General features: G+C 39.3%; 1 protein-coding gene across 1 annotated transcript in view; it reads left to right on the top strand.

Moving 5' to 3' along the window:
- The window catches only part of cad (carbamoyl-phosphate synthetase 2, aspartate transcarbamylase, and dihydroorotase), a 113,342-nt gene that overhangs the window by 58,749 nt on the left and 33,778 nt on the right, over window positions 1-20,815 (top strand). The window contains exons 17-30 of the mRNA XM_087976623.1: window positions 99-323; window positions 496-678; window positions 1,036-1,254; window positions 3,685-3,852; window positions 4,685-4,867; window positions 5,743-5,847; window positions 6,421-6,666; window positions 6,772-6,853; window positions 8,002-8,168; window positions 9,675-9,839; window positions 10,261-10,392; window positions 13,632-13,833; window positions 14,457-14,647; window positions 16,153-16,293. Of these exons, the coding sequence (XP_087832749.1) occupies window positions 99-323; window positions 496-678; window positions 1,036-1,254; window positions 3,685-3,852; window positions 4,685-4,867; window positions 5,743-5,847; window positions 6,421-6,666; window positions 6,772-6,853; window positions 8,002-8,168; window positions 9,675-9,839; window positions 10,261-10,392; window positions 13,632-13,833; window positions 14,457-14,647; window positions 16,153-16,293 (2,409 nt within the window). The remainder of the gene's footprint in view (window positions 1-98; window positions 324-495; window positions 679-1,035; window positions 1,255-3,684; window positions 3,853-4,684; window positions 4,868-5,742; window positions 5,848-6,420; window positions 6,667-6,771; window positions 6,854-8,001; window positions 8,169-9,674; window positions 9,840-10,260; window positions 10,393-13,631; window positions 13,834-14,456; window positions 14,648-16,152; window positions 16,294-20,815) is intronic.

Below are 20,815 nucleotides of genomic sequence, written 5' to 3'. Positions count from 1 at the left end.
TTTGGCAATAGACTGTTCAGTTAAGCTAGACCACATTTAGGAAATGTTAACTTTGTGATCATAAGTAAAAGTGCATTTCAGATTTATCATCTTTTCAGGTTGTGATGGATATTTATGAACTTGAAAATCCAGAGGGTATAATCCTGTCTATGGGGGGACAGTTGCCAAACAACATTGCCATGGATCTACATCGCCAGCAGTGTCGAATCTTGGGCACATCTCCTGAATCCATTGACACAGCTGAAAATCGCTTCAAGTTCTCCCGAATGTTGGATACTATAGGAATTAGCCAGCCACTATGGAAGGAACTGTCTGACACTGAGGTAAATGTGCATGTGCCTGCATGCCATTTATTGTAAGCAATTAAACTGTCAGATGTTTGCAAGTCTTTTGTTGTAAAATACTAGTTTTAATGTTTCATCCTTATTGCTTCATTTGGAGGATTTATGGAGTGTTATCTTGATCTCAATACTGAATGATTGTTTCCGTTTACAGTCCTCCAAACAGTTTTGTGCAAAAGTTGGTTATCCATGTCTCATTCGTCCTTCATACGTGCTGAGTGGGGTTGCTATGAATGTGGCTTACTCGGACAGTGACTTGGAGAAGTTCCTTAGCAGTGCAGTGGCCGTTTCAAAGGAGCACCCAGTAGTCATATCCAAATTCATTCAAGAGGCAAAGGTGAAACAAAATTGATTTTCTCATTGTTGTAAACTACTTTGCAGTGCTGTTTTTGTCACTTGATCTTGCTTTTCTGAGCAGGTACTTGTTTTTAAAAGTTAGGAGCTAATGACAATAATAAAGTAATTCCACGTGTTTGGAAGCAGTGAGAATTCTTGTAATTGCTTTAGTGTGTCATGCTAAAACTGGTGTGATGCAATGCTGCCTTGCCTAATTAAGTCCATCTTTGAAGTATTCTGTGGAATTGTATATATTTTAACAATTTGTGATTTTGTAAAGCGGTTAGTATTTTAAATCGCATTGGCTAGCTTGTGTGTACAGTTGACGATTTTAATTAAGCACACTTATGTTACACAGGAGATTGATGTGGATGCAGTTGCCTGTGACGGAGTTGTGATAGCAGTAGCTATATCAGAACATGTAGAAAATGCAGGAGTTCACTCTGGAGATGCGACATTGGTGACTCCACCTCAAGACTTAAATCAGAAAACAACAGAAAGAATCAAAGCTATAGTACATGCAATTGGTCAAGAATTACAAGCCACTGGACCATTCAACCTTCAACTCATTGCAAAGGTTAGATTTTTGAGCAATTGTGAATTGTTCCATATTTGATTTACATTCTATATGAAGGAAGGAGCAGAGGAAAGCCTATTTATTTCCTCTATTCTGCTTGGTCCCTGCAAATAATGAGCTAAGTTTTTCTTTATTCTACTGTTAGAAAAATTTTAGGCTGCAAACTTTGGGAATTTCTTTTTACGGAAATTCATATTATCCAAATGCAAAATATAAAAAATCAACAAACCAACTATTCATGTCAGATTGTGATTTTATTTTGGTGTAAGACCAGTTATTAAAAAAAATTGGATTAACTTTGCTGTTGTAACTGATTGCAGATCACAAAATGTTTATGTTTGACCCATGTGCTATTCTTTGCATGGAAATGAGTTGTTTCTTTGCCTGCCTTCCATAGTAGAATCCACCTAAACCTTGAATAATTTAAAGGCTTTTGCTCCCTGTTACCTAACCCTGAACACCATAAACAGCTGTGACATTTTGTTTGAAGCACTGCTTTCTGGAATGAATTCTGAGCCAATTATTTAGCAGTTGATATCTGTATTGTGTTGTCTTGCAGTCATGTATAATGTGAAATTGTGCTTTAGATTGAACTTGCTTCATTCTACTTGATTTCTTTATAAGGTGTTCACATGTCTGGCATGAATGTAACCATAGGTGAATATTAAATAAGCAGTCTAAATTGATGCCAGTAATATACCTTGCCTGATTTCTTTTCTTTCTGTTCTCACCAAATTGAACATCATGTGAGATGTATAACTCATTCTTTTGTCTATATTTAACATTCACCAATGGTCAGAACTTGCCCCAGTTGCGTTTCTCTACCCTAGATTGGTCCTGCAACACAAAGGAATCAGTCTTGTGTTCGTCCTGCACAGCCTTTTAGGGCTTGGATATTTCATGTCTTTGAGCGAAATTAAGGACAACACTCGCAAAGTGACCACTAAAATACTACAACTAGTGTTTGTCAGCTCTGATGCAACTGATTTGGCAGCATAGCGCAACACATTTACTTGGAAAGGCAAGGACTGATTAGTGATAGTCAACGTGGCTTTGTGTGTGGGGAATCATGTCTCACAAACTTGATTGCGTTTTTTGATTAAGTAACAAAGAAGATTGACGAGGGCAAAGCAGTAGATGTGATCTATATGGACTGAAGTAAGGCATTCGACAAGGTTCCCCATGGGAGACTGATTAGCAAGGTTAGATCTCATGGAATACATGGAGAATTAGCCATTTGGATACAGAACTGGCTCAAAGGTAGAAGACAGAGAGTGGTGCTGGAGGGTTGTTTTTCAGACTGGAGGCCTGTGACCAGTGGAGTGCCAGAAGGATCGGTGCTGGGTCCTCTACTTTTTGTCATTTACATAAATAATTTGGATGGGAGCATAAGAGGTACAGTTAGTAAGTTTGCAGATAACACCAAAATTGGAGGTGTAGTGGACAGCAAAGAGGGTTACCTCAGATTACAACAGAATCTTGACCAGATGGGCCAATGGACTGAGAAGTGGCAGATGGAGTTTAATTCAGATAAATGCGAGGTGCTGCATTTTGGGAAAGCAAATCTTTTAGCAGGACTTATGCACTTAATGGCAAGGTCCTAGGGAGTGTTGCTGAACAAAGAGACCTTGGAGTACAGATTCATAGCTCCTTGAAAGTGGAGTCGCAGGTGGATAGGATAGTGAAGAAGGTGTTTGGTATGCCTTCCTTTAATTGGTCAGAAATATTGAGTACAGGAGTTGGGAGGTCATATTGCGGCTGTACAGGATATTGGTTAGGCCACTGTTGGAATACTGTGTGCAGTTCTGGTCGTCTTCCTATCGGAACAATGTTGTGAAACCTGAAAGGGTTCAGAAACGATTTACAAGGATGTTGCCATGGTTGGAGGATTTGAGCTATAGGGAGAGACTGTACAGGCTGGGGCTGTTTTCCCTGGAGCATCGGAGGCTGAGGAGTGACCTTATAGAGGTTTACAAAATTGAGGGGCATGGATAGGATAAATAGGCAAAGTCTTTTCCCTGGGGTTGGGGAGTCCAGAACTAGAGGGCATAGGTTTAGGGTGGGAGGGGAAAGATATAAAAGAGACCTATGGGGGCAACTTTATCACGCAGAGGGTGGTACGTGTATGGAATGAGCTGCCAGAGGATGTGGTGGAGGCTGGTACAATTGCAACATTTAAGAGGGATTTGGATGGGTATATGAATAGGAAGGGTTTGGATGGATATGGGCTAGGTGCTGGCAGGTGGGACTAGATTGGGTTGGGATATCTGGTCGGTATGGACTGGTTGGATCGAAGGTTCTGTTTCTATGCTGTACATCTCTATGACTCTATTCTGTTTAAAATCTTTCTTGCATTTGAAATATGTCAAGAAATTGTTGGAGAGATCAGAGCACTGAAATGACAATTTTAACTGTTTTTCCTCTCTATAGGACGACCAACTCAAGGTGATAGAATGCAATGTGAGAGTTTCACGTTCTTTTCCATTTGTATCTAAAACACTTGGCGTTGACATGATAGCCCTAGCTACGCAAGTAATTATGGGTGAAGAAGTTGAACCCGTGGGGCTAATGACTGGTACAGGAGTTGTAGGTGTAAAGGTGAAGTGATCTTAAATATAATTGCCTATATAAATATATGTACCGCACTTGAATATAAACTTTGTTTCTGTCCCTACAGATGCTGCCTTAGCTGCTGAGTTTCTCGGGCATTTACTGTGTTTGTTCTTCTGCAGTTCAATTATATTTTAATCAATGTTTGTGTCAGTTGCTTTTCATCTTGCATTTCCTTTCTTAAAATAAAAATTTGGAAGTAGACATTATTAGTAGGGAAGTTTTAAAGCTGATTAGAAAGTTTTGTGGACTGTATCTTCGTTGAATTAGTCCAGGACATTTCTGCTGTGCCCTGAAACGTTGAAGTTTAACTTTTAAAGATCTTTTGCTTGAATTATAAATTTACATTGCAAATTAGTCAAATTTGAATTCATAAATCCATTTATTCATGGGTCAGTCATGGTGCAATTAATGCCATAAAGAAAATTTTTAATAAATTTCAAAGAGTAAAGTAGATATGCAACTGAACAGAAGCAAAATACTCTATTTTGGAAATATGATGAAATCCAATAAAAATAGGAAATGCTTCGCAGTGCTGGAAGTAGTGCTGAGTGAATGCAGTTAATGTTTCAAGTCCATATTAAATTTGAAACACTATTAACTTGAAAGATTTAAATCTCCACTGATGCCTGACTAGCTCAGTATTTCCAGTAGTTTCAATTTTTATTTAAAGTGGATATTTTGTTTTGATAAATATATTAAGAAACTGTGTCTGTTAAGGTAACTTTCTGTAAACTCATGATGTGTTCTTTAAAGTGTGGAAAATCATTTCAATGAACTGTGAAGCCTGCTCATTCACTGTGTGTAACTTCATTTTTAGGTGCCTCAGTTTTCATTTTCTCGCCTCGCTGGGGCAGATGTGGTCCTGGGAGTAGAGATGACAAGTACTGGAGAGGTGGCCTGCTTTGGAGAAAATCGTTATGAGGCCTACCTCAAAGCCATGTTGAGTACTGGCTTTAAAATACCTAAAAAGAACATACTGCTTTCAATTGGCAGTTACAAGGTAATACAATATACTGATCAGCTTACAAAAAGTTTTTTTTATATAGAAATAGTATATGTTGTTTCTGCAATAGTTAAGTTGTATCAGTGCAGTGTTTGTCTTGTTTTGAAAAGCCAGAAGAATGCTTTTTTTTGAATGAGGGAAAATAACTCATTCTGTGAAGATGTAGTGGTAGGAGGTCCCAGAAAATTCCTGTATTCCTGGATCATTTAATTTTTGTAAATTGGAGTCCTTGCATTGTCATGATGAAAATACCAGTGTTACAGAAATAAAAGTAATTCTATTCTTTAAGAATAGATGGCAACATTTTGCTGATTGGTAGCACTCCATTTCCTATGTTAGAAGTTCATAGGTTTTGGCTCTACTGTCAGGACTTGAATGCATAGTATGGGTTTATACTTCATTGCAGAACTGAGGGAGAGCTACATTGTTTGGTGCCCTGCTCTTTAGGTGGAATGTCAAAGTGAGTTTCTGTATGCTCCATCTCTCCAAGCCATCGTATTTTCCTAACGTCCTTGGTAATCTTAATTGTTAGCTGTCACCACCCTAACAAATTACCTGCTCATTTGTTTGTGGTCTTTCATTTGTGGCACCCTACTACAACATTTCAAAAGTACTTCAAAAGTAATTCATTGATTATGAAGCAACATATTGAGACTGTTATGTAAACTAAATTCATTTGAAGAATAGCTTCAGATAGCAATAATCCTTTTTTCTGATCTGTGCTTTGCATTTTTTAAATTTAAACTTTTTTGTACCTATTTTGAATATTGAAATTGAATATTCTGGATGGCTATCGTTCTCAACATTATTACAATTTCTTGTCCATAAATAAGCTCTGAATTTAATATTACAATATTTTCTTTCAATTTCAGAACAAAAGTGAGCTGTTATCCACAGTACAATCTTTGGAGCAGCTTGGTTATAATCTATATGCAAGCTTGGGTACAGCAGATTTTTACACTGAGCACGGGATTGAGGTAAGGGCATTGTATTTCTGCCTGAAATTTTGATTGAACCATTGGGATAAATACTGGATAGGCTATAATTAAGAAAGCATCATGGTAACATCAAGAAAAAAAAATAAAGTTTAATGGTTTGATGTAAAAATATGATGTAGGGTCAGTTGAAAATGTTACAAAAATGATGGACAAGTTAGCGTAGTAGATCAGTTATACTTAATAGAGTTCTCTTTGAAGCTGGCAAGAGCTGGTTTCCCTGATGTAAAATGTGCCTTTGTTTCAAGTAATTTAAAACATTATTTTAAACTAAATTAAATTGAAACAAATAGCACGATAGAGTTTTGTTTATGTGGAGTTGCATAAAAATATGTTTATGCATAAATTCGGAGCATCTCAGTCAGTATTAGATCTTTTTTTCTCTTATCACCTACTGTCATTTAAAACAAAAATAACCAATCCAGATGTAACACGGTCAGTTGCAAAGCTTCTTTTGCTTAATCTAAAGAAACATTTTTGCTGCAATCTGAGCAAATTACTGGCAGAATTCTCAATGATTTTTCAGTTTTAACTTCTGTTTCCTTTCTTTTGCAGATCAAGGCAGTAGAGTGGCCATTTGAAGATTCTGACAATGATGGCCCTTTGAAAGAGAGACATAGAAGCATTGTGGACTATCTAGAAGAAAATCACTTTGACTTGGTTATAAACCTCTCCATGAGGAATTCTGGAGGACGACGCCTTTCTTCATTTGTTACCAAGGGTTATCGAACCAGGCGATTGGCTGTAGACTACTCTGTTCCATTAATTATTGATATCAAGTGCACTAAACTGTTCGTTGAGGCACGTTTCCTGAAATTTGTCATCTTGAAGTAGTGCTGTTTTCATATGAATTTTAATTTCGCTGATCAATCTATTTAATCTGATAACTTATCTTTTCTTCTCTAGGCTTTACGGCTGATAGGCAACACCCCTCCAGTGAAGACTCATATTGATTCCATGACTTCTCACAAATTGATTCGCTTACCAGGTAATGACATCAGTACTCGTGTTCTTTGTACTTTTTGTCAGTATTTGAGTTCTAAATGATCCATCCAAATGGCACGTGTGAAAATATTCATTCCCTGTGCAAGGTTTGTGAAGATTTGTAGCTTAGTTTGAGGTTTAGGGTGTAGGTTTGCTCGCTGAGCTGTAGGTTTGATATCGAGACGTTTCATTACCTGGCTAGGTAACCTCATCAGTGGCGACCTCCAAGTGAAGCGAAGCTGTTGTCTCCTGCTTTCTATTTATATTTTTGTCCTGGATGGGGTTCCTGGGGTTTGTGGTGATGTCATTTCCTGTTCGTTTTCTGAGGGGTTGATAGATGGCATTTAGATCTATATGGCGTTTATGGCGTTGTGGTTGGAGTGCCAGGCCTCTAGGAATTCTCTGGCATGTCTTTGCTTGGCCTGTCCCAGGATAGATGTGTTGTCCCAGTCGAAATGGTGGTTTTTTTTCAACCGTGTGTAGGGATACAAGGGAGAGAGGGTCATGTCTTTTTGTGGCTAGTTGGTGTTCGTGTATCCTGGTGGCTAACTTTCTTCCTGTTTGTCCTATGTAGTGTTTGTGGCAGTCCTTGCATGGAATTTTGTAGACGACGTTGGTTTTGTCCATGGGATGTACTGGGTCTTTTAAGTTTGTTAGTTTTTGTTTGAGAGTGTTGGTGGGTTTGTGTGCTACTAGGATTCCGAGGGGTCTTAGTAGTCTGGCTGTCATTTCTGAAACTTCTTTGATGTATGGTAAGGTGGTTAGGGTTTCTGGCTGTGTTTGATCTGCTTGTCATGGTTTGTTCTTGAGGAATCTGCAAAGACATGCCAGAGAATTCCTAGAGGCCTGGCACTCCAACCACAACGCCATAAACAAACACATGGTATCTAGATCTATCTATCAACCCCTCAGAAAATGAACCGGAAATGACATCACCACAAACCTGAGGAACCCCATCCAGGACAAAAATATAAATAGAAAGCAGGAGACAACAGCTTCGCTTCACTTGGAGGTCGCCACTGATGATGTTACCTAGCCAGGTAATGAAACATCTGAATATCAAACCCAGCGAGCAAACCTACACCCTATTTCTTCCCTGTATTTAACCATGAAGAGTAAAACATGTAGCGCCTGTACATTTTTCATCTTCAGGTTTAATTGATGTCCATGTACATCTTCGTGAGCCTGGTGGAACCCATAAGGAAGATTTTGCTTCTGGAACTGCAGCAGCTTTGGCAGGAGGAATTACCATGGTGTGTGCTATGCCAAACACAAATCCAGCAATCACAGACCATGCTACCTTTGCCCTTGTACAAAAGGTAATTTTAACTTGTTATAAATGAGAAGTTCAGACCAAGTAATTTTGAAATCTAGCCAGACTTTCAGGCAAGCATTACCTGATGTTTAAAATGCATCATCATCAAGCTATTTGCCAAACTAATTTGTGTTTGGTATGGGCAAATTGCACAATTAACTGGGCAGTTTGATTCTAATACTTAAAGATCAAGTAAATCGTTTGGAGGAACTGAAGTGAAATAAATGGTTCTGATTTAAATGAGTATTATTCTTTTTGTCACAGAAGAAAGGTGTGAGCAGTGTGGTAGCTGTATACATAAACTTTAGTAAGGTCTTTGACAAGGTTCTAAATGGTACACTGGTTAGTAAAGTTCAGTCACATGGAATTTAGGGAGAGCTTGCCAATTGGACACAATTGGCTTGATAGGAGATAGTGGGTGGTAATCGAGAGTTTTTTTGGACTGGAAGCTTGTGACCAGCGGTGTGCTGCCAGAATCATTGGTGGGCCCACTTGTTTGTCATTTATCTAAACGGTTTGGATGAAAATCTAGAAGGCACAGTTAGTAAGTTTGTGGATGATACCAAAATTGGTGGAATAGTGGACAGTGAAGAAGACTTTCTAAGATTACAAAGGGCTCTTGATCATTTGGGCCAATAGGCCAAGGCGTAACAGATGAAATTTAAATTGAATAAGTGCGAGGTGTTCCATTTTGGTAATACTAACGGGAAGATTTTATGTGGTTAACAGTGGGGCCATAGGAAGTGTTGCGGAACAGAAGTACAGGGGTCAGGTAAAATGTTTACTTGTGTCACAACTTTGAACAAACTCGGTTAAAGAAGGCATTTGGCATTCTTGTTGCCTTTGGTCAGACCATTGAGTGTGGGAACTGGGATGTCATGTTGAAGTTGTATAGGATGTTGGTGAGGGCATTTTCAGTACGATGTACAGTTCTGCTTGCTCTGTTATAGGAAGGATATTATTAAATTCGAGAGGGTGCAAAACAAAAGGATGTTGCTGGGAATGGAGGGCCTGAACTATAAAGAGAGGCTGAATAAGGTGGGACCTTTTTTTACGGGAGTGTAAGAGGTTGAGGGGTAACCTTATGGAAGTTTACAAAAACATGAGGTACACAAATATGGGGAGTTGCCATGCTGTTTTTCCTAAGCTTTGGGAGTTTAAAACTAGAGGGTATAATTTTATGGTAGAAGAAAGATTTGAAAGTAATCTGTGGAGCAATGTCTTCATACAGGATTGTTCATCTTTGTAATGAACTGCCAGAAGAATGGCAGAGGCGAATACAATTACAAGATTTTAAAAGACATTCAGATAGCAACTTAAATAGAAAGGTTTGGAGGTGTGCGGACCAAACACCGACAAATGGGACTAGTTTATTTTTGGCGAAGCTTGGTTGGATTGAAGGGTCGGATTGAAGGGTCACTTTCTGTGCTATATGATTCCATCAAAGTTGCTGTTTTTATTATAACAAACTGATGTTCTGTCACAATGTTTTTCTCCCCTCTCTACTCAGTTGGCCACTGCTGGTGCTCGTTGTGACTTTGCATTGTTTCTGGGAGCATCTTCAGACAATGCTGATGTTTTACCTTTGATTAGCAATTCTGCTGCTGGATTGAAGATGTATCTAAATGATACTTATTCAACACTCAAAATGGATAACGTATCCTTATGGATAGAGGTATAGTGAATTTTATTTTTGATGTTTGTAAGGATCAGATTCTGGTCTTAATAAATAACTTATTTTATGTCATTGAAAACTGGCTTCATAGTATGGAATACTGAAGATCACACTTTCAAATTAAACTTCTGGTTTTCTGAGCCATGTATTAAACTGCTTATGAAATAAATCGATACCCTTCAGTTAGACTACCACCTGTTGTCTCTCCATTTGTCTCCTAATAATTTGCTCTATGATTGAGTAGGACTGTGGTGACCTTTCTTACTTTTTTTTAGTCCCTACCTCCTTGCCCTAAAATAAATCTTATCTTGTCCTAAAAGAGAGAATTAACTGACAATTTATAATGTTTTGAGACTAGGAGGTGTTACTTTGTACATTTTTACTGTTAATGAAGTTTAAATACACTACTTCTTACTTTCAGCATTTTGAGAAGTGGCCAAAGCATTTGCCTATAGTGGTGCATGCTGAGAGACAGACTGTAGCAGCCATTTTAATGGTTGCTCAGTTGTACCAACGACCAGTTCACATTTGCCACGTAGCTAGGAAGGAGGAGGTAAGAAAACATATTACTTTGACAATGTATCACTGAGCAATTCACTCCAATCAATATATTCAATTACACCTATTTAGATGTAAACGGGTCAGGGTAAATATCTGGTTCTTCTCCTGGTTTGTGCTCACACATAACTTCATTCAGAATTCTCTACATAGCAAGATTGATTCCAAAATTAATTCAGTAGCATAAAAAATCATTATTGTGAAAGGGGCTTATATAAATGCAATGTTTCTTTCTGTTTAAAACTTTACAAAACATTCTTCGATGCAAAGGATCTAATGAGTACTATGAATACAACAGTCGACAGTGTAATGCTAGAAAAGCACAGAAGGTCAGGCAGCATCTGAGGAGCAGGAGAATCAACATTTTGGGCATAAGCCTTTCATCAGGAATGAGGCCTGTGGGCTGGGGGAGCTGAGACATAAATGGGAGGGGGGGGGGTGGGGCTGGGGGGAGGGTAGCTGAGAATGTGATCGGTAGATGAAGGTGCAGTGGAAGTGATAGGTTGGAGGGGAGGGTGGAGCAGATAGGTGGGAAGGAAGGAAGATGGACAGGTAGGACTGGTCAAGGGGGTGGTGCCGAGTTGGAGGCTTGGGACTAGGGAAAGGTAAAGGGAGGGGAAATGAGGAAATTGAAAATCCACATTAATTCCGTATGGTTGCAGGGTCCCAAGGCGGAAGATGAGGCGTAGGTCGTAAGGGTTTGGAGATGGAGGAGGCCCATGATATGGTGGAGTGGGAAGGGAAATTGAATTGTTCAGCCACAGGGCGGTAGGGTTGGTTTGTGCGGGTGTCCCCGAGATGTTCTCTGAAACGATGATCAAGTTGCCATCCTGCCTCCCCAATGTAGAGGAGATCACATCGGGTGCAACAGATACAATAGATAACATGCATGGAAGTACAGGTAAATGACTGTTTGATGTGGAATGATCCTTTAGGGATGTGGGGGAGGTGTGCGCACAGGTTTTGCACTTCTTGCATTGGCCGGGGAAGGTGCCGGGCATGGGGGAAGGGCTTGGATCTGACACAGTTGCAGATAGGAATGGGGAGGGAAATGTATCCCTAGTGGTAGGGTCTGTTTGCAGGTGGCAGAAGTGGTGGAGGATGATGCGATGTATTCTCCCCCCCCCCCCCGGCCCTTTCCTCCAAGCTGATAGTCTCCCAAACCTGCACAGTTCACTCTATCTCCTTCCCAAAATCTACAAACAGGACTGCCTGGGCAGACCCATTATTTCTGCCTAATCCTGCCCCACTTATCTCTTCTTACCTTGACTTGTTCTTTTCTGCCCTGGTCCTAGACCCTACCCACTTAGATCTGTGATTTCGCTGATGCTTTATGCTCGCTTTTGCGGGCTCCAGCTGCTTCCTGTTTACCATAGATGTGCAATCCCTTTAAAATGTACATCACTTACTAGGATCGTCTAGGGACTGTTTGCTTGTTCCTGGAACAAAGGCTTGAACCATCCTCAAGCAACACCAGCCTCTTCCACCACCTGGCTGAGCTCGTTCTCACTTTGAACAACCTCTCTTTAACTCTTTCATTTTCTTCAGGTCATAGTGTGGCAGTGTGTTCCAGTTAAGCCTGTGTCTTTGTGGAGTATGTGGAATATTCCTTGTTCCAGTCCTATTCTGGCCCCATCCAGAATTTTTTCTCTGGTATATTGATGATGCTTTCCCCATCTCATTCAGATTTGCCTTCACTTTCACCTGGTCTGTCTCTGGTTCCTCCCTTCCCTTTTCAACATCTGCTTGCATTTCTGGGATGGGCAGGCAACAATATCCATTACAAACCAAGGGACTCCACAGTTACCTTGGCTATATGTCGTTACACCCTCCTTCCTGTAAAGATTCCATTCCCTTCTCCCAATTCCTCCATCTCAGCATGAATTCTGAAGATGCTAACTTCAACACTGGAGCTTCAAAATGTCCACCACCTTCCCCAACCGAAGACTCCCCAGCTTCGTTGTTGACAGGACCCTTGACCGGGTCTGACCCCGCTTCCATACTTCACCTCTAAGCCCCTCTGTTCTCTCCTGCAATAGCGATAGGGTCTTCTTTATCCTTACCTATTATCCCACCAGCATCCACATCCAGAGGATTATTAACTGCCATTTCCGCCACTTCCAACGATATGCCACCACCAGGTGCACTTTCCTCTTCCCTCCCTATCAAATTCTTCATGGACTATTCCCTCCTGCACACCCTGCAGCCTCACAGCACCTTTCCCTGCAATCGTAAAAGGTGTAATATCTGTCCATTTACTTCCTCCCTCCTCTGTGTCCAAGAGCTCAAACACCCCTTCCAGGTGAAGCAGCGCTTTACTTGCCCTTGACACAATCTAGTCTACTGCATTCCCTGCTCATAACGTAGTTTTTTTCTACCTTGGGGAAATGAAGCATAGACTGGGTGACTTCTTCGCAGAAAATCCTATGTTCTGTACACAAGAAAGACACGCTCGCCACTTCCGCATACCATTCTATTCCTTAGCCAACATCTCTGTCTTGGGCTTGCTGAAGTGCTCCAGCAAAGTTCAGCGCAAGCTGGAAGAACAACACCTAGTTTTCCACTTTGGGACCGTACAATCTTATAGATTCCATATCAAGTTCAGGAATTTTAGGGCTTGAGCTCTCCCAGGTCTTGTTATCACAGAGTCTGTTGTTACAAACAATCCATTGTTAGCCACCAACTATCTCCATTAATAGCTATTTACACTCCGTGCTGGATTGTTATCTACTCCAACTGTTCTTTTTTTGGGCTACATCCCCCAACTATAGTTTTCTCCTTGCCCCCTCAACCACCCAGCTTCTGCATATAAACCAATGTTTTCCTAGCTACCATCAGTTCTGAGGAAGGGTCACTTGACCTGAAACATAACTGATTTCTCTCCTTAGACGCTGCCCTATCTGCTGAGCTTTTCCATCAATTTGTTTTTGTTTGAGACTAATCACTAGCTATCCTGCTGAGGGAATGACGTATACAGATGAATGTTCCATTATCTGGCATTCAATTATCCGAATATTCAATTATCTAAACAAAATTCTCCCTGCCTGTGTCACTCAAATAATCGAGGTTCCTCTAATTCATGCAAACTGGACACCTATGAGCTTTTATTAAATAACGTTCAACTTCTTTATTCAAATGAACAAGTAATATTTCAGATAATTCTAAATATGCCTGGGAACACAAGGCTTTTATTGTGTGCAGAATTATGTGAATCTTTTTTGCTGTGTCCAACAGATCCAAATTATTCGAGCTGCAAAACAGAAAGGTGTACAAGTAACCTGTGAAGTGGCTCCTCACCACCTGTTCTTGAGTGAGGATGATCTTGAAAGTATCGGTCATGGCAAAGGTCAGGTCAGGCCAATGCTCAGTACCAAAGATGATGTGAAAGCTCTATGGGAAAATTTGGACATTATCGACTGTTTTGCGACTGATCATGGTATGTAATGGAGAAAGGACCTTCTTGTTCTTAAATCATTTTTAACCTTTAAGTCACTTAGCGAACCAGGTCTGAGAGTGCTACCTCTTTTCAGTAAAAGTTTAACCTTTATCAATCTTGATATGATGAACTATATCGCTTTTTTATTTGCTATAATCTTTGCAGTTTCCAGTCCAAGGAGACTCTTGTTGGTGAGACTGTACAGAGTGGGTTCAAGCTTAAAGCAAGTGACCACATAAATGGCAGTATGTAATAAATGAGATGAAAAGTATTTTTGCTGCCAGATTAGTGTTTTGCATGAAGCAGTTTGCACCTACAATGTAACTAAAACATTTGCCTATTAAAATACTAAATCATTTTCACTAACAATTGTCTCCATTTCAGCAACAAGTTAAAATTATTTTATGTTGCTTTGTTAGCACTATTTTTATATATGACTCTGATTAAGTGAGTGTGGTGCTGTGATCATTTTGTATTTTATTAAACTCTGAAAGACAATTATTTTGTGTGTTGGTTGCTAATGTGTTTTTTTAAAACTACTTATTAATTTAGACTACAGAAATATTGGCCAGAATAATTGATTTATCAAAATATTTATTAATAGTTCATCTTCACTCCTTCAGCCCCACATTCTCTTGAAGAAAAGAACAGTAATTCACCACCACCAGGTTACCCTGGTTTAGAGACCATGATGCCACTATTACTTACAGCTGTCAGTGAAGGAAAACTCACCATCGATGACCTCGTTAAACGATTATATGAAAATCCCCGTAAAATTTTCTCCTTGCCAGTTCAGGAAAACACCTATGTGGAGGTATGGCTTGAATTTTTGAGAAACTCTGGCTTTGAACTTGCATTGCAAAATAACATTTTAAAATGTATGTGACATGTTAATTAAAGATACATCTGTCTTTATGACTGTTTGTTTTTATAAGGGGGTATAATCTCCAGTTTATGGAGAAATATTGTCCTGTCCACAAGTCAGCTCTACTAACTATTTTTGCTTTTTCATTATAGCCAACCATTGCACACTAAAATACAGTTTTAATCCAGTAAATAAATCTCCTCTTTTACCCTGATGTGACTTAGACAAGCGCACACTCCTGTAATTGTTTTGATAGAAAGCAAGTGATTGTTTTGTTATAACATGATCCTGTAGCAGTTATAATAATTTCACTATAATTGAAGACAGTTGAGCTCTGGAGAATGCTTGAAAAGTTGATGGTGAAGGTATAGATCAAGGAAGATAAAAGCAGGGTTTTATCTTGTAGAAATTGATCCCATCCTGATGCAGACACAAATTACCAGGATGTTGCTCTGCAACAGTTCTGTTTCTGTCTATATTGAGACCCAGTGGCTGCAAAGTGCCAATAGCACAAATATTTTAATTTTTGCAGGAAATCTTCCAATCATCTGCAAAACTTGGTCAGTGGAGCCAAGACATGCTGCTTTGTGTTTCCATAATTTTTTTTATTTCAAAAATAAGATTGATAAGGGGGGGGGGGGAAGCCCTGTCGAAATTCAGCACCTACATGGTGTTCTTTTAATTTGTTTCAAAGTTTCAACTAATGAATGGCCAGAGTTGACCAGTGATAAGAATTTAGAAGTGTTACAGGGAGTGTAGTGTAAGAAATGGACAGGTCTGACTGTCTCCGTGTGGAGGTTTATTTTAATTTGTGAAACTAAGAGTAGCACATCTGCTATCACAGTTACTGATTGTAATAAGAGCAGGTGTACAAATGCATGAATTGCTCCTTCATTTCAGTTTGGCAAAGACATCCTCACTTGTAGGGTGACGATCTGTCTCACATAGTTAATGTTTCATTGTAAATTGGTGAAACATTGATAAGCTAATAAGTTGGAATCTCTGGTAAATTAGTTCCCACTGTTCTCCGAAGCATTTTTGTTCTCTCAGCCAGTACTTGATACACTGCCTGAAAGCTTTTAGTACATTTGTATCATTGAAAGTATTAGTCACTAATTTAAATGGGAGAGAAGGCACAATGAACACTAATTGCTAAAGCTACAGAACTGACGAATAGTAGCATCACGTTACGCATGATGGAATAGTAAGCCAGACTTTTCAAAGCATTAAGTAAAACTAGCGAAGAGTCATACCGATTCAAAACAGTCTCCACGGTTCCGCCAAATCTGCTGACTTATTCCAGCGTTCTGTTCTTGCTTAAGTAAACATCAGGGTTTTGGTCATTGTTTGCAGAAAGGGAACATTGAAGTATGAGAAGTTTAAAACTTAATTGTCGGGATTCATGGTGGCTCAGCTTGACTGAACACAGTTTTAATGCTCTGGTTGCATTGCAGGTTGACTTGGAGCAAGAATGGACCATTCCAAGCTACATGGAATTCACAAAGTCCAAATGGACACCATTTGAAGGAATGAAAGTGAAAGGAAAAGTCAGACGCGTTGTATTGAGAGGTGAAGTGGCTTACATTGATGGACAGGTAATGTTAATGTGAAAGATTTTCTAAAGTAGTCTTAAGTTCTTAATTTATATTTGCTGTGTCATTACATAGCTATCTTGTGGTTCGTTTTTGTGCTAAGCTTTATCTTGACATGCAGTGAACATGCTGTCAGAAACTGTGCAGCCTTTTCTTTATAGGGCAGATTATAAAATTAAGTACTTTTGGAAATTTGAATCTATATTTTATGGCAAAGAACAAGTTTTTATATTCATGAAAACTTTCAGTTCTGACTAAACTCTAATTTTATAAGAGGGATCCTTTGGAGGTTATGGTAGTTTGAGTATTTCATTCTTGCACTTCTCCCTGTCCTCTTGCCTCATGTTTGCAACAGTAACTGAGAGTATCTCATGAATTTTAGATGCTCAATCATTGTGGCAATCAGCTGCTTCTGCATCTTCACTCTTTGTTCCTTTTGCTGAGTGGACCAAGCTCCTCAGCCCTGAATCTGTATCTATCTTCAGTCTTTCTTCTGCCTCCCCTCATGCCCTTACCAAGTTTTTCTTTCATCCATGAGACCCATTCCCTGCCCAAACAAAGCTATTTCCACTAAAAGATTAAACATCCAGTCTTCATTCCTTCTGTGATATTATTAACTGTTCTCTCTCTTCATCTGTCCCTTTATCTAAAATCACCATATTCTTTTTTTTTTAAAAAAAAGTCCTTTAACCCTCTGTCCTTCCAACTGTATCACATCTTCAAATTCCCTTTTCTGTCCCAGATCCTTGAATATATTTATTACCTTCCAAATCCAATCCTATCTTTCCTGGGATATCATGTTTGAATCCCACCAGTTGAATTCCTGCCACAGTACAGAAATTGCTCATATTAGCTCCCACTGGCACCCTCTATGACTCATTCAAATGTCAATTATCCCTCCTTGTCCTTGAAACGTCTGCTGTGTTTTATAGCCATCTTCCATTCCTACACCCACATTGTTACTAAAAGGTTCCCCCAAATGTTTATCCTTGGAGATTTGCCCCTACCTATCTATGTACACGCTGCTGTAGGTGATATTATCCCAAAATGCTGCCTTCATGGCTGCTGGTAGCACCAAACTCTACTAATCTAGCACCCCTCTCGACTCGATTATTACTAAGTTGTCAAAACTGCTTATCCAACAGGCTGTACTGGATAAGCAGAATGTTTTTCATTAGCTTTTGGAACACCGAAACTTTGGTCTCTCTGCCCCAAACTTGATTCCAAGCTGACTCCATCCCTGTGCCTGGCAACTGAAAGAAAATAAGCCTTTCTCTCCATTATCTGAAGGTCAAATTGAATCAAGGTTTACTTGTGATATATCCACTCATGAAGATTGGATATTTCAGACTTGGCCTTTGCCTCAGCTTTGCTGCTGAAACTCTCATTACTTCTACCTCTAGGCTTGATTATTCCAGTGCATCCCTGACTGTCCTGTTTGAAATTACCCAAAACATTGCTGCTTTGTTCTAACTTGCACTAAATCCCATTCATCCATCACCCTTGTATTTATTGTCTTACCCTAGCTACCAACTCTGAGTTATTGGACTCAATCCCAACTTTGCTTTCTGCCAACAGATTCTGCCCTTCCTCCTGAGTTTCTCCAGTAACTTCTGTTTTTGGTACCAGTTCTCAATCTTGTTTTCAGATCTTTCGAGGGCCTTTGTCTTTCCAAATATGATCTTCTCCAGTCCTACAATCCTCTGAAATATCTGCACTCGTCTAATTCTGGCCATTTGAGCATTCATGCCTTTTAATTGCTCCTTTATCAGTGGCTGTGTCTTCAACTTCCGAGGCACTGAACTCTGAAATATCCTCCCTACACCCTGAATACCTAAGGTTCTTTCAAGGCAGTGTCATTGACTATGTTCTTGGTCATCTTTCCTAATAGTGCCTTAAGCGCTTCATCAGGAAGTTGCTTATGCCCGAAATGTCGATTCTCATGCTCCTTGGATGCTGCCTGACCTGCTATGCTTTTCCAGCACCACAATCTCAACTCTGATCTCCAGTATTTGCAGTCCTCACTTTCTCCTCCTTAAGCAACTTTGTGTTAAGTTTTGCTATGTAATGTTCCTGTGAAGCATCATAGTATGTTTGGTAAAGGGACTGTATAAGTACAAGTTTTTGGTTTTTGTTGTATGGTATTGCTTTTTAATTTGGCGCAGATTTTTTTTAAAAATCTGCTCAAGTTTTGTCCCTACTCATTTGAACCAGTTGCCAGGCTCAGAGACAGCTGTGTGACAGCTGTTTAATTTCCTTTCCCTTTATGATGTGAACTATCCTTTCCATGCATGATGTGAACTATTCCTTTCCATGCATATTTCTATTTCCTACATTTTAAAGTCTAATCTTGATTCCTGACAAGTCTGTAGTTCAGAATTAGATTTTTTCTAGTCAACTCATTCAGAAATGTTGCAGCACATACCTGGAGCAGATGGGACTTGAACCAGAGTAGTCCAGAGGTAGGGACACCACTATTGCACCACAAGTGCCCTACTCAGGATTAGATGGAATTAAGTGAGCTGTAGAAATAATGGGCATTTAGTTAAATGTCCCATGTATTATAATTATCAGTTTCTGCTATAAACTTTGACAAAGTGGTTTTTCAGACGAGATGCCTGTGAACCAGCAGTTTTCCACACAATTCAGTGCTGGGTCCATTTTTGTCATTTATGAAGTTTAAAAAAAATCTCTCAACACCAGGTTATAGTCCAGCAAGTTTATTTGGAAGTATTAGCTTTCGGAGCACTGCTCCTTCATTAGGTGGTTGCGGAGTATAAGATCTTATACTCTGCACCCACCTGATGAAGGAGCAACGGTCTAAAAGCTAGTGTTTCCAAATAAACTTGTTGGACTATAACCTGGTGTTGTGTGATTTTTAACTTTGTACAGCCCAGTCCAACAGCAGCGCCTCCAAATCATGTTTGTCATTCATATAAATGATTTCGATGAGAAAATCATTTCTAGCTTTGTAAGTTTGCAGATGACAACAAAATTTGGTGGTATTGTGGACAGTAAAGAAGTTTATCTAAGATTACAAAAAGATCTTGATCAATTGGATTATTGGGCTGAAGAGTGGCAGATGGACTTTAATTTGGATAAACATGAGATCTTGCATTTTGATACAACAGACAAACAATTAAAAGTAGGGCCTTGGTTAGTGTTGTAAAACAGAGGCCGAAGGCTTCACGTACATAATTCGTTGAAATTTGCATCACATATAGATAGGTTGGTTAAAAAGAGGTTTAGCATCCTTGCTTTCATTGCTCAGACCTTTGAGTAAATGAATTGAGATGTTACATTGAGGTTGTACAAGAAGTTGGTGAGGCCTCTTCTGGAGTACTGTGTCCAATTCTGGTTGCCCAGTTGTAGGAATTAAGCTGGAGAGGGTTCAGAAGACATTTACCAGGATGTTGCCATGAATGAAAGGTTTGATTTTAGGAGAAGAGACTGGGACTTTTTTCAGTGGAGCTTAGGAGGATGGTGGTGACCTTTGTATTGAGCTTTATAAAATAGTGAGTGGTATAAATAAGATGAATGGGGGATTTCAAGAGTAGGTAGCATGTTTTGAGCTGAGATGGGAGATTTTTTTTTAAAAGTCATGGGTTGATTTTTTTGTGGTTTATATGTGGAATGAACTTGCAGAGAAAAGGCATTTAGATAAGTACATGAATAAGACATATTTTGAAGGGGTATGGGCCAAGCATAGGCAGGTGGGGCTACTTTAATTTGGGATTATGATTGACATGGACTGGTCAAATCAAAGGGTTTGTTTCTGCAATGTATGACTGTAAGTACATGAACCTATTAATTTATTTAACAAAGAACCTTTTTATTTGTTCCTAGTCAGCATATTGCACCTATTGGTAGTCTTGAGGTGGAGCCCAAATTGCTTTGTGAAGTGTTTAGCTATTTAGAATAAAATGTGAACATTCTGAAAAAAAAATGCTTCAGATTATTGTACTAAAATACTGGTGACTGTTTATTAGCTACCAGAGATCTTTGAGTTTCTATTATAAAATAAGGAATGAGGCTACCAGTGACAGATCAAAATATGTAGTAAAATTCAAGGAAAGTGACTTTTGCCTTCTATAACAAAAGGGTAATGAACAGTGCAAAACTTCACTAACAGAGAACTACTATTTGAAACAACAATCCAGGTCTTGAGAAGTTGAAGAATCTGGCCAAAGCCAAAATTTATAAAATAAAAATGTGTTGACCGTAAAAACCTTCATCTGATAATTCTAGCTGAATTTCAATAAGATTTCATAAGAATCAATGGTTTAGATTTAGACAGTAGGTGCAGGAGTAGGCCATTCTGCCCTTCGAGCCTGCACCACCATTCAATATGATCATGGCTGATCATCCTTAATCAGTATCCTGTTCCTGCCTTATTTCCATAATCCTTGATTCTACTATCCTTGAGAGCTCGATCCAACTCTTAAATGAATCCAGAGACTGGGCCTCCACTGCCCTCTAGGGCAGAGCATTCCACACAGCCACCACTCTCTGGGTGAAGAAGTTT

This window comes from Chiloscyllium plagiosum, unplaced genomic scaffold (assembly GCF_037043375.1).
Source record: "Chiloscyllium plagiosum isolate Xiang-an unplaced genomic scaffold, Cpla_swu_hap1 HiC_scaffold_3, whole genome shotgun sequence".
Lineage (NCBI taxonomy): Eukaryota > Metazoa > Chordata > Chondrichthyes > Orectolobiformes > Hemiscylliidae > Chiloscyllium > Chiloscyllium plagiosum.
The sequence above is the reverse complement of the archived record's forward strand: the minus strand, read 5'-3'. Positions and strand labels throughout refer to the sequence as shown.